The 14,067-nt window shown below is 37.8% G+C and overlaps 2 protein-coding genes across 3 annotated transcripts; both read left to right on the top strand.

The window, feature by feature from the left end:
• Positions 1-4,401: 4,401 nt before the first annotated feature.
• Positions 4,402-8,587, top strand: LOC148691788 (uncharacterized; the record flags this gene model as incomplete). Its single annotated transcript, XM_088682487.1, has 5 exons — positions 4,402-4,481; positions 7,235-7,305; positions 7,404-7,458; positions 7,672-7,887; positions 8,179-8,587. Coding segments are annotated over 4 exons (318 nt in total), but the record flags the coding sequence as incomplete, so codon positions are not given.
• Positions 8,588-9,649: 1,062 nt separating this feature from the next.
• Positions 9,650-13,756, top strand: LOC137738317 (Pentatricopeptide repeat (PPR-like) superfamily protein). Of its 2 annotated transcripts, none has more exons than XM_088682197.1 (4): positions 9,650-10,640; positions 11,695-12,724; positions 13,391-13,478; positions 13,566-13,756. In XM_088682197.1, the coding sequence occupies exons 1-2, from the start codon at positions 9,721-9,723 to the stop codon at positions 12,632-12,634; spliced, it is 1,860 nt and encodes a 619-aa protein (XP_088538323.1). In that variant the 5' UTR covers positions 9,650-9,720; the 3' UTR covers positions 12,635-12,724; positions 13,391-13,478; positions 13,566-13,756. The 2 variants fall into 2 exon arrangements, with proteins under 2 accessions (XP_088538323.1, XP_068334055.2); XM_068477954.2 differs by having other exon boundaries at positions 9,651-10,640; positions 11,695-12,710.
• The last annotated feature ends 311 nt before the right edge of the window (positions 13,757-14,067 follow it).

The raw sequence follows: 14,067 nt of genomic DNA, 5'->3' as shown, positions 1-14,067 counted from the left end.
GGACCACTAGTACACCATTTCCAAGTAGCCGAATTCTGGCGTGAACTTAGTGGAGTTCCTCACCGAAGAGAATAATAGCCCAGTATTGTCTTTTGATAAACTTCAAGCTCTACTGGCTGACCTTTAAGATAATCGGCCTGAAGTCAAAGATCATTTAGAAGAGATAAATATGGAATGGCCAATAAACCTCGGCCTTTATTTATTAGTTCCTTGTTGCCTTAGCCTATGAAGGGCAAACTTTGTAAATTACTTAAGGAATTTAAAGACTGTTTTGCTTGGAGTAACCATGAGATGCTTGGACTTGAACGAACACTAGTTGAACACGAGATGCGTATCAAAACTAGAAGTAAACGTTTTCCCCAACCTCCACAACGATTTTTGACCAAAGTTCAGCTCGGCATAAAAGACGAACTTGTTCGACTTTTAAAAGCTGGCTTTATTCGGATAACTCGATTCGTCAAATGGTTGGCGAATATTGTCCCAGTCTTAAAGAAAAGTGGTGCTTTGCGCATCTGCATCGATTTTTGTAATCTGAATTTGGCAACCCCTAAAGATGAATACCCAATGCCAATTTCAAATTTATTAATCGACGTTGTAGCAAACCATGAGATTTTATCTTTCATAGACGACCACGCTGGTTACAATCAATTTTTTATCGCCCAGGCAGATGTCCATAAAACTGCTTTTCGATGCCCTAGAGCACTAGGGACCTACGAATGGGTCATCATGCCTTTCGGACTTAAGAATGCTGGTGCCACATATCAACGTGCCATGAATACCATTTTCTCATCAACATTCATTTTACTCCCCGACCGAGCTTGGCCGATGAGTTGGCATGCCCCGCATGCAACCGAATAACGTAGTTAGCTTAGTAACTACTCGGCTTATATGCCACATAGGCTAGGTAGTTTTTAGGGTCAAGACATATAAAGGATGATCTTGGTCCCTTTTCTCAGTGTGGTTGGTTATCATTTACGTAGACTTGTCCCATTGAAAGTTGAATAACCTTTCTGAACACAAGAGAAGAGAAGATCACTTTCACATCGTGAATACGATGTCATCCAATACAGTTTAGGGTTACTGAGTCATTATATAAATCATCAGTGTTCATGCATGGCTATTTAATGTCCGTGCACAGATTAGGGTTTGATGCTAACGATCGTCAAATGGCTTACAACTTTGGGTCAAGCAAAACCGGAAAGGTTTCAATTTGAATTATCGGCGCTGGCGAGAGCAAGAAGCATGGGAACGGGGGTGCGACAGGGGGTCGAGCAACACTGGGGATGTTTCAATTGACATTATGATTTGGTAATTAACTCATTCAATTAATCGAGTTTGCTGGTTTAGTACGTATTCTTGGATTTTAGTTGCCAACAAGAGTGGGCTTTTGTCGACCATGCCAAAAAGAAACTTTAGAGCTCTCCCTCCATATCTTTTACTTTTGGAAAATATTTGAGAGAGTAGCTGTTTCAGAATTTTCTTTTCTTATGTAGGCAACGGGGTGGGGTGGGGTGGGGGGTGGGGGTGTTGCTCGGGTGGATGGGGAAGAAGATGATAAACAGTCATCTTCTTTTGTTGCATCACGGAAGCCCGACGAATAAGTCTGCAACCAAAAATTGAGGCATAAATCTTCAGAATACATTCCAAATGATTTAGTTTATGTTTCTATCAATTATTTTGCCCGATTCCAAATGGTACTTAGCTTAATGATCGAACTAAGAAGGCACAACACACAACACTCCATTACAAAATTGGAAAAAGAAAAGTGAAAAAAATTCAAGGAATCAATTCCAACCATCTTTGAATTATATCACACAGCACAAAGCACACCACTCGATTCCAACTAAAATATTGAGCATGCAAGGAATCTGAACTCATACATGGTTACCAACTTATTTTCCACTCAGCCAAATATGACATTAAGCTGAAGATTAAGAATACATAGATGACATTAAATTGAAAGTCTAACTAATTAAGATGATCATAATAAACATGAGGCACTGTATGTACAATCTGCAAATATAACAGGGCTGCAAACCAATTAGTAAAAGCACATTTTTATATGAAAATAAAAACAAAAAATTTAGTTAAATAAGCATCAGCATGCACTCCATAATTGTCTCTCTCTATGTTTTTTATGTCAGTCTGTATGCAAATGAATTCGGAATTAATAGGAGTGCAAAATGGATAGAACCAAGAACTGAAATCAAGAGAAAACACACATCCAATTTGGTAATGGAAAATGAAGACATCAATACCTGCTCGAATCACTGGCGAGAGAGCTCCAATTTCAAAACGGAATATTTCAGGGCTTCCACTTTGTAGTTCCAATCCTATTCACGAATCTGCAAGGAACAAAGAAAATGAAAAGAGCGAAAAATCAGAACTGGACTTGGGGATTTTCCCTACCTCTATATCCTAAACCATTTAAAACTTCATTCATCCAAAATCATCCAATTTTTTTCAACATAGTGCTATGTCGGTTTCTTTTCTCTCGCAGCTGATGATTTATGAACCAATATGTATCAGGTTGTGCTGCCATACTTTAAGCCAAAATTGCATTCAATCTACAATAGAGAAAGGGAAGCCAGACTTATGGGGACACGGTGATGAAAGATTTGATGATGCTGACATAATTGATAGATGAGAAGATGGTGTTGTTTCATGGGGAACTTCAGTTATGGTCATACCAGTTATGCATATTTCTATGGTTTAACGACAAATTAAGTCATTAAGTTCATAAATCTAGGACTGGAAAAGATAACCATAAAAAGTAATAGATGATAAGAAACACTTGTTGTAAAAAAGTAATATTGTTGGTCATCTTATGAATTCCTTGAAATTGTTGGTCATCTTATAAATTCCCTGAAATATCCCAAATTCATGAGAGCTATATAAAATTTGACGCGCCTACATTTTGTAAAAACCAAATTGCCCGAATAAATAAGCACATAAAAGGCAAAGTAGCAGCACAACTAACATGGAAACATGCAAGCTTGGAAACTCAAGTCCAAGTTGAATGAAACATAGAGTGACAGATGCCACCAAGTTTAGTTTACCTGGCAATTATGTGCCACCAAGTTTAGTTTACCTGGCAATTATGTGCCACCAACTTCCTCATCAGCTTTAAGAGGAACTGCCACTAACATTCAAAAATTAATATAAGAATCCTTATGTATAAAGGAACAGAAAATACATTAGATATAAACGTTTCCTTTTCAAAACCAATTACCAAAATCGTTCGCAGTTCACACCACTACTTTCCTAGTAGTTGTTTCGTAATGTCCATCAATTCCGCCAGAGATTTATCGCCATTTCGTACAAACTCCAAAATCTACAACACATAATCACATTAGATAAAAACATGTTATTTACATAACCCTTTTCCAAAATCTGGTCAAAGTCTGTAAATTTAAACAAAAGATCAAGTTTTGGCACAAGAGCACACAATACGGCATTTTTTCCCCTAAAAGTATGATCTCCTGCCACTTTTCTATTGATAATTAAGCATGGCATAGGTTTTGATTGAATTGATGATGGTAAAAATGGAAGATGAAGACATCAATACCCTCTCCAATTATTGGTGAGAGAGCTCCAATTTCATAATGGTATTTTTTAGAGCTTCCATTTTGTAGTCTCAATCCTTTTCACGAATCTGCAAGGAACAAAGAAAATGAAAAGAGTGAAAACTGGACTTGGGGATTTTCCCTAGCTCTATCATCACATCAGCCATTGCGTAAGATAGTCACCATTCCCAAAATAACGACAGAAAAAAAAAAACCAAAAGGTTTTTTAAATTCGGAAGTTGGGTACCGGGAGAAGATGATAACATCCAATATCTTAAATCACATAAAATAGGAGATTTGGTGACCGGACCTGCAAATTGAAGTATTTTGTTGATCCTTAATTCATCGTTTCCCCAAAAGCACCAAATTGAAAGGTGGATGAAGAAGAAGGCCAAAAATAAAAAAAATAAAAAATGATTTGATAGAGAGGTCTGCGCAGTTGAGTTTGTTTCTCCCTTTTGTATGAACAGTGGGACTGAGTAACCGGTTGAAGCCTTCTGAACATGTGGTAGTAGGGTGCAGTTTCCACAGTGCAACGCTGCAACCGCTAGTGCTCAATGGGTAGTTTCCATCGTGCAAACTCTGGAACTGATAGAGTTCGCTGGGTTTAAGGGAGTTCCAATTGTGCCTTTCTATATATATATATATATAGAAAGAATGTATAATACAACGAAATTATACTGTGTGAATAAAATATGTACTCATTTGAACAATGACAATTTTCAACCACCAGATAAAAATATACACACTTAAAATTCATTGTGACCCCTAGATCAATCCTCCCACAAATACTGCATCACATTCTATCTTTCTACCAAAACCAAAATAACTCTCTTTTGTCTTCTGCACAGACCTCTCATCCGCGTGTTTTTCCAGAGTTTCTTCTGCATCCACACTCAATTTACACAAATTCAGGTGATTTTTTTTTTTTTCATAATTTCTGCCCTCTGATTGTGATTTTTTTTTCATAATTTCTACCGTCCGATTAAGTAATATTACCCACATGAATCTGCTTTTTCATTTGTTTAGTTTATTATTCTATATAATTTAATAAGGAAATTCGAATCATTGATGGCGTAGGATGGGATTGCTGGGCGTTCAAAATTGCTCAGTGATTAGTACTTAATCGACCACACCGCTTATATTATTTAGGGTAAAGTACAAAAAACTATCTCAATTATAGATAGAACAACACTTTCATACCTCATCTTTTAAAATTGGCAATGTCATATCTCATCTTACGAATTTATGACAATGTCATACCTTCCGTTAGTTTGTCTGTCATCTATTCCGTTAAGTAGTGACGTGGCTTAAAAAAATTAATAAAATATTAAAAACTAGAGTAAAATACAAAAAACTACCTCAACTATGGGTCGAACGACAATTTCATACCTCATCTTTTAAAATTGACAATGTCATACCTCATCTTACGAATCTGTGACAATGTCATACCTTCTGTCAGTTTGTTTGTCATCTATTCCGTTAAGCAGTGACGTGGCTTAAAAAAATTAATAAAATATTAAAAAATTAATTAAATATTAAAAACTAAAATTATAAAATCATTTAACAATTTTTTTTTACATGGGGACCCACCCATTATCCCCCTCACCTTTCTTCCCTTCTCCCGTTTTCCCCCACCCCAAACCCAGATCTCATCCCCACCCGCTCCCGTCTTCCCCTAACCCACCCCCCAAACTCATCACCCTCACCCTTCTTCCCCATTTCAGTCCCCAATTTTTAATTCACTCAAACAAATCAAATCCCAATTGGAATTTCGCAAATTGGGTGTGCTCTGTTGCTACCCCTTTGACACCTCTGCCTTGTGCATCCATCCTTTTCTTTCTCCCCTGTTCAAATCCCAATTGGAATTTCGCAAACTGGGTGTGTGCCATGACGGTGTGCTCATGCATCCATGGATTGCTGTATTGCAATAGAGGAATTAAAGCAAGAAAGGCGCCGGACTCGCAGATCAAGGCGCGATTATCAACCCGATTCTTCGCTAAAAGCCTAAGCTTGGCCGCTGCAGATTGCTTCACGACAAGTGACGGCGATTGGAGGCCGTCAACGCAGATCTTAATCGTCGGTTGAAGATCCTCCGATGAAATGCTCTCGATGATCTCGGTTGAGAAGTTCTCCCTCTGCAAAAACCCCTTACATGGTTCCAGTTCTGGCGCAGCCTCAGATAATTTAGAGGTTAACGCATTTTCCGGCGACGGCAAGCTTGCAAGCCGTTTTAATTCTCCCGATATGTCGTTGCTGCAGGCGGAGAAATCACTGAAGGCTTGGGATAGCTAGAGGTACTCCTCGTCGGTAGACGCAGACTTACTGGCGGAGCTGTGGGTGCGGAGGGCGAGCTTGCCGAGGCGCATGTCGAAGACCGAATCGATCAGGTTCTCGGAGACGAAAAGCTCAGCGTGGGTGCAGAGGACGAGGTTTGTGAAGTTTAGGGCTTGGAGCTTACAGACAATGGCAGAGCCGACGAGGCTGCTGTTGCAACGTGAAAGGGAGAAAGGGGAGAGAGAAAGGGGAAGGATGGTGGTTCTAGGCACGGCGAGGGAGAGCAAAGTGGGGATGGGATCTGGGTTTGGGGTAGGGGAAAACGGGAGGAAGGAAGAAAGGTGAGGGGGATAAGGGGTGGGTCTCCATGTAAAAAAAAATTGTTAAATGATTTTATAATTTTAGTTTTTAATACTTAATTAATTTTTTACTATTTTATTAATTTTTTTAGGCCACGTCACTACTTAACGGAATAGATGACAGACAAACTGACGGAAGGTATGACATTGTCACAATTTCGTAAGATGAGGTATAACATTGTCAATTTTAAAAGATGAGGTATGAAAGTGTCGTTCGACCCATAGTTTAGGTAGTTTTTTGTACTTTACCCAAAAAAATTGTTAAATGATTTTATAATTTTAGTTTTTAATATTTAATTAATTTTTTAATTTTTTATTAATTTTTTTAAGCCACGTCACTACTTAACGGAATAGATGACAGACAAACTGACGGAAGGTATGACATTGTCACAAAGTCGTAAGATGAGGTATGACATTGTCAATATTTAAAGGTGAGGTATGAAAGTGTCGTTCGACCTATAATTGAGGTAGTTTTTTGTATTTTACCCTATTATTTAAACGTAATTGTTGTCATATGGGTTTTTTTCTTCTCAGGGTATGTTTGGAGATTGCAAATTTGCATGAACACTTTTTCTTGATTACTTCATTAATTTCTGCGATTTGCAATTTGCCATATGGGTTTTTCTGGATTCCATTTCTTTTATTTATGTGATTTTAGTCAGTGGTAGTCAGCTGCATGCAATGAGAGACATTTGAGGCTATAGCTGGGAATTTGGTTTCTCTAAAAGTACTTCTGCAATTGGTCCGAATTTATAGGAGTTACTAAAATTACCCAATTACCAGTTTCTGTTTTACTGTAGTTGGTAATGATTTGTGAGCAGATTGTACATTGAAAATATGAGTAATGTGTGAATCGAATTTCGATGGTTAAACTAATACGACAAACTGGTAAAAAACCATCACTGAAAAAAGATAAGGCATCACAACCGTAGAGTTTTGCCGAATGAAGAATTAAAACCACGACGTGGGATTCAACCACCCTCCACGTTCTGCAAACTACCAACCACATTGACAAAGACTCTTCCTCTACAGAGAACGAGGGGAGGGAGAAACAAAGATACAAACTGATAAAGGCTCTTCCTCTACATCGACTAATTCTTATCGCATGTAACTTTCAAACTTGATTCTCAATTTTCTATGTATTCCTTCCAGCGTTTGTTCAAACTTTCAAACTTGACTCTACTCGTCGTGATCAACAATTGCAACTTCTTGAAACAGCCTTTCACTCGCCATAAACGACAAGTGCAGCTTCTTTAGCAGTATGTTTATTAGTCTCTTTTCAAATCAAATTCATTGCCATTAATTAACTGTTTCTCATCGATCATTCATTTCTGATCATATTTTCAATTTCCGTTCTCTTCCCATTTATACATCTTTTTCAATTGTGTATGAATTATTTGCTTTGATGAAGCAGAGTTAGATTTGCGTTCATATTCAATTCTAATTAACTGACGATGTGTTTCTGAATGCATGGAAGAGGAATTTTGGAATTTAGTTTTGCGCACGCAAAGTGTGGGCTTCGAGAGCAAGCCAAAACTATCTAGCGATTCGATAGAATTGGAGAAAGATTTTCTAGGGTGAACCATAGCCTGTACTCGACTATTGAGCCGTACAGTTTCTGGTTTCTTAAGGTTTCGGATATCCACACAATCTATTGGGACCAGTCTGGAAATCCCCACAGCCATGTGAGTTGCGATTCTTCTTCTTAATAAACGACTTAGTTTTTGCATTTTTTGTTCGAATTCAAAGTTTTTTATATACAAATTTGAAGCTTTTCTTCAAGCTTATTCACTATATAGCGTAATTCTTCAGTTATTAGAGATTCCGAAATTTTTAAATCCTCTCAAAGTAGTAGGGATTTGGAAATGAACTCTGCTAGAGAAGGCGGCTTGCCTTGAAATTACCATAATAACAGTGTTGGGTTGGGAATTTTTTACTGGTTTTTTATTTAATATGTTTTGAATCTTATCTTGCAGCCTGTCGTTTTTCTTCATGGGGTTCAGGAGGAGGAACTTCACCAAGTATTCAAAGTAATCAAAGATTCTTCAATCCCGAGTTTTACCTATCATTCTGTTTGATTAGGTTGCTACTTCACCCTTTATGATAAGTTATTAGATGCATTTCAGTGTGTCCTACATTTGATAACTGAGTTATTTCGTTATTGCTAGAAAGGTAAATTTTACGCTTGATTGCGATGCAAGGTATGTAACTAGATAGTTTGATGAGTCTGAATTATTTTTTTTATTAGGGCTGTTGCTACTTTTTTAATTACGCTTGACAATTAGACTGCTTGATCGGAGATGTAATTATCAGAGAAATTACAAATCAATAGTATGATCGTTGTGAATGCCATATGATTGCAATGACAATATTTTATTGATTCAAGTGTAGATTAAACAAAGAAATAGATAAACAAATAAGAAAAAACCATGTTCATGCGCAAACCATGTCATTGTCATTGAAAAAAACTGTAGGTAACCCTCTAAAAATTAATAGACGAAGTCAATGAAATTGAGAGCTATGTAATCCAAGTCCCAGTTGCATATGTCATTGGTGCATTCAAGAGCTAGCTAATTGAGGAAGAAATTCAAGGGTTGATGTAAGTTGTCTCAAAGCATTAGGGTTGAAGCCATTGTCAACCCTTCAGTTGCAGAGTTTGATTCATCAATTATCTGTTGGGTTTTACGGCTCAAAATTAGGATGAAGCAAAGAATTAGGTTTATGTTACCTATTTGGTTTTGGTGTCCCATTTGAGTTTGGATTTTGACTTCTTAGTTGTTTTCCTTGGTGGAGAGATTTTGTTAATTACCTATTTGATTAGGATTTGTATTAACTTCGTATGAGGATTCTTATTGTAACTTAAGTCCTATGCACTACAAATAGGACCTTAGGGTTAGTGTATTTTGTGTGGCAATTTGGTGAGAGTCAATTTGTGGGATTTGGGTTGTGAGAGTTTAAACACTCTTTTGTAATCTCCGTTTGTTTAGTGAAATTTCTTGACATTGATATTGGTACTTTGTTAGAATTCGCTTCTGTTTCCACAATTTATAAAATAATCACTTAAGAAATATAAGAATATTTAAAATAACTCATCTTTGGGACGCGTAGCGCCCGTGATACAAAAATGCCTCTCGCATGCACGTTAGTGCGTGCAGAGAGGCTAGTATTTAATTAAACTTGTGGGACCCAAGTATGTGACACATTAGCACTTAACAGAAGTTTTGACAGAATTGTGATGGAAGAACCACATTGATTTGTGACATTCATTTTCAAGGACTACATTGATCAATTTTCAATTTCAGAGACCATCTTGATAGGTTGGATCAATTTCAAATATTATTTGTGATAAAAACCTATTTCAAATGATTGAAAAATATCTAAACAAAACCCTAAAACAATGTAAACTGTAAAAGTGCAAGATTTATAAGCTAACAAATAGCAACAACCGCCACAAAGCAAAGAATAGAAAGTGGTACTTAAACAATTGGATTTAAAGCACATTTGAACGGCACAAAACAATGCTCGGAGCCAAAGTCCCTCCACGCCTCATTACCCGCCGAAACCCCTTTTCAAAAACCCCAACACGCCTCAAACCCCCCAACCCAAACCAATCCCCCCCTCTCTTCGAAAATCTCTTACACCTCTTAAAACAATGTGCCTCCACCAAACAGTTGAAGCAAATCCACACCCAAATGCTCATAAACTCCGTCGACAAACCCAACTTCCTCCTCCCCAGAATCATTGACCTCAAAGACTTCACTTATGCCTCCCTCCTCTTCTCCCACATCCCCGAACCCAACGACTACGCCTTCAACGTCATGATCCGCGGCCTGACCACCACATGGCAGAAATATCAGCTTACTATTGAATTCTATTACCAAATGAAGTCTTTGTATTTGATGCCCAATAATTTTACTTACCCGTTTGTGTTCATCGCGTGTGCGAACTTGTTGGAGTTGAATCATGGGCGTGCAGCGCATTCGTCGGTGTTTAAGACTGGGTTGGATAAGGATGGACATGTGAGTCACTCGTTGATTACTATGTATGCAAGGTGTGGTGAGTTGGGTTTCGCACGGAAAGTGTTTGATGAAATTTCTGAGAGGGACTTGGTTTCGTGGAATTCAATGATTTCTGGGTATTGCAAGATGGGCTGTGCTGGGGATGCTGTGCGGTTGTTTTGCGAAATGAGGACTGATGGGTTTGAGCCAGACGAAAGGACCTTGGTAACAGTTCTTGGGGCGTGCGGGGACCTGGGTGATTTGAGTTTGGGTAAGTGGGTGGAGGGTTTTGTAATTGAGAATAAGTTGGAGATGAATACATATGTGGGGTCTGCGTTGATTGGTATGTATGGAAAGTGTGGTGATTTGTCTTCAGCGAGGAGGGTCTTTGACAGCATGAAGAAAAAGGATCGGATAACCTGGAATGCCATGATTTCAGGGCAAGTAACTCTCCCTCAAGTATAGTTTTTGTTATATATATGTATATATATATATATATATATATTTTTTTTTGTTTATATTGCTCCCTGCAGGCCTGAAGGAAATAACTTTTTTTTATCAGGCTTAGAATGTTAGGTTTTGTTGATAAAAAATTAAATGAGAATACAGCATACTTCTTAGATTCAATAGCAATGTGATTTGAACAGCAAAAGGTTATAACAATGTCCAGGGTAGAAAGAGACTAGGGTTAGAGGAATTTTCTGTCTTAACAGGAAATGGAAGTACAGAACTGGGATTGATGTGATGAAGAAGGAGAATGAGAAAATGAAGCTTTTGAGCGCTTTTTCACATAGAGGCCTTGCACCTTGCGTTAGATTATATCTCACATTTAGTAGATCATGAAACATAAAGTATTGCGCTCAAATCTTTGCATTTTGAAAATCTCTTCAGATTATTAAAATAACAAAAACGGAAGGGTAATTTCTTTGACATAAATGAACTAGTAGCTACATTTGGTTGTAGCAAAGTGTGCCTATTACAACATTATACTAGATTAGTTTCTAATTACCCAAAACAAAGTCTGGTAAATTGGTTTGGGCACAGTTGCACCTACTTCTCTATGGAAAAATATCTATGTGAGAGGTTCCCTTTGGTTGAACTGAACATTTTCTTCCATGGGAGTGCAATTTTTTAGGAGGTGGCTGGGGTGCTTTATGAAAACTATTTTCATTTGCCTGCTGTTTGGTTTAACAATAAGCACATAAGAAAGAGCAATATATTTATGATGGTGTTCAACTTGGTACTCCCATACGTTCACACTTCGTACTACTTTGTAGTTTTTATTGCTTACAGAAGTTTTCTTACGCATCTATTAAATATTTTCTGACTGTTATTGACCCTCAAACCCCTTCAATATGTCCCTGGAAGAGGAATCTGGTAAAAACCTATGGTTATCAGATTCTAATGGGATGACTTCAATAAGTATGTCCAATTCGACAATCAGCAGTATACCATCAATATATATTTGTAAATCATCATTTTCATACATGACAGGTATGCACAAAATGGAATGTCTGATGAGGCAATGGTGCTTTTTGATGGTATGAAAGAGGCAGGTGTCAATCCTGATAAAATCACGTTGGTGGGAGTGCTGTCTGCATGCGCCTCAATTGGTGCCCTAGAATTGGGGAAATGGATCAACACATATGCAACTGAACGAGGCTTACAACATGACATTTACGTTGGTACTGCATTGATTGACATGTATGCTAAGTGTGGGAGCTTAGCCACTGCTCTAAGAGTTTTTGAAGACATGCCCCAGAAAAATGAGGTTTCTTGGAATGCCATGATATCTGCCCTTGCTTTCCATGGGAGAGCACATGAAGCAATATCCCTATTCAAGCGCATGACAGAAGGTTGTGCATCTGTTCGGCCAAATGACATCACATTTGTAGGATTACTTTCTGCATGTGTTCATGCTGGATTAGTCGACAAGGGTCGTCAGTTGTTTAATTTGATGAGCTCGTCATTTGGGCTTGTTCCAAAAATAGAGCATTACTCTTGCATGGTTGACCTGTTGTCGCGTGCAGGACTTGTACATGAAGCTTGGGACTTCATTCAGAAAATGCCTGAAAAACCAGATCAAGTTGTACTAGGGGCGTTGCTTGGTGCCTGTAGGAAGTGTAAAAATGTAGATGTCTCCGAGCAGGTGTTGCAGTTGCTTCTTGAATTAGAGCCTGCAAATTCTGGAAACTATGTTATCTCATCAAAGATATATGCAAATTTAGAAATGTGGGATGATTCAGCTAGGATGAGAATGTTGATGAGACAAAGAGGTGTCAGTAAGACTCCTGGTTGTAGCTGGATTGGGAATGAGGATCAACTTCATGAGTTTCACTCGGGTGAAGGCTCAACAGAGATTCTCGATGTAATTAAATTACTATATGAGGATCTGAAGATTGAAGGTTACATTCCAAACATTAATTCTGTCTAGAGAAACGAGGATGACGCCCTGCTAAGCATCTGGATCTTATCAACAAAACGACATGTTTATAATATTGTGATGCCAGGTTGGTGAATTAAAGTAATTTCTCTTTCTCTTCTGGCATATTTAGCAATGTTTTGGGGTGTAAAGTTGTGTGATTATTTTCTGGTTTGCAATTTATTTGTCCCTCCCTTTCTGCATGAGTAGTTCATTGGGCAGCTAAAAGCTTTAGGGCCCGCTTGGTACCCTACTCAATAGTTTTCAATATTTTTATAAAACTCAAAAACTTGTTTGGTATGACACAAAATTGTTTTTGTCTTAGCAATTTTTTTTTCAAAAAAAAATAGCTCTTTGCCAACAACTCCTTGTTGGAGCCGAAGGAGGGAGATCGAGATTGAGACCGGAAGAGATAGGGCAGAGAGCGGAAGAAAGGAGATGGATAGAGAAAGAGATAAGGGAGAGAGGAAGAGAGGGGAGAGAGAGGAGAGAGAGAGAGAGAGAGATAAGACAGGGCAGAGAGGATGAAGAAAAGAAGATCTGGAGAGAGAGAGAGAGGATAAGAGTGGGTTTTAGTTTTGAATTCAGTTTTTCAAAATAGTACTACAAACAAGAATTTAGGCTTGGGACTCAAAAACTGTTTTTGAGTTAAAAAAAATTAGATTCAAGTTGAAAACCAAACAGGTGCTTTTAGTTTTTAAGATGTGTAGTTTAGAGAATCAATAAAATTAAAGGGTTATTGCGCATCATATTTTCGTTTTTTTTCAGTGTGCATATTCAGAGAAATGGATGACTGTAGCCATGGAAGAAGAAATTTAACTAAACTGGCATTGGATTGAACGTCAAAGGTCTAAAGGTGATGCACGATGCAGTCATTTTCTTGGAAATTATCGCTTCCAATATTATTTGTACCTCTTATGCAACCTTTGTTTAAAACGTGCAGGTTACCCTCACTGCTGCTGATTGAAAAGGCCGCGACTGGACGTAATGGCAACAATCAGCAATTGACTGACTAGGATTTACATTTCATTGTCCTGCAACAATTGTACATAGCTCTCCCTACGTCTTCTTTTCTTCCTTCATTTTTTTGTGTGTTGTTTTCCTGCTTTACTTTTTACATATATGGCTCCATAATTCTCTGGTGAGGTGTTCGTAGCGGTGATAAGAGATTACCATCATGCTGGTGTGATTTGCATTGTCATGCATGCCTCAAGTTTAATCACGAGGCCCGCGGAGAATAAGTTGACTTTAGATTTTAGAATCAACTTGAAAAATCGCCTGCGCTACTACGGGTTTTGAAACCATAAGACCATCTTCAATGGTGACCTAAAACCTAAAAATATTTAGCCTAGAAAATTTGAGTTTTAGCCTAGAAACAGCTTTTTTGCTAAGGCTAAATTTTTTTTAAATTAACTTTTAAAAAAAAAAAAAAATTTGTAGATTAT

This window comes from Pyrus communis, chromosome 13, assembly GCF_041283825.1.
Source record: "Pyrus communis isolate YQ-2024b chromosome 13, ASM4128382v1, whole genome shotgun sequence".
Classification (NCBI taxonomy): Eukaryota; Viridiplantae; Streptophyta; class Magnoliopsida; order Rosales; family Rosaceae; genus Pyrus; species Pyrus communis.
Note: the sequence above shows the minus strand (reverse complement) of the source record. Positions and strands in the feature narration are given on the sequence as shown.

Coding starts and splice junctions, on each gene's coding strand:
- LOC137738317 (XM_088682197.1), top strand. CDS start 9,721: ATGCTCGGAGCCAAAGTCCCTCCACGCCTCATTACCCGCCGAAACCCC. Junction 10,641..11,694: donor TGGAATGCCATGATTTCAGG/GCAAGTAACTCT, acceptor CATACATGACAG/GTATGCACAAAATGGAATGT.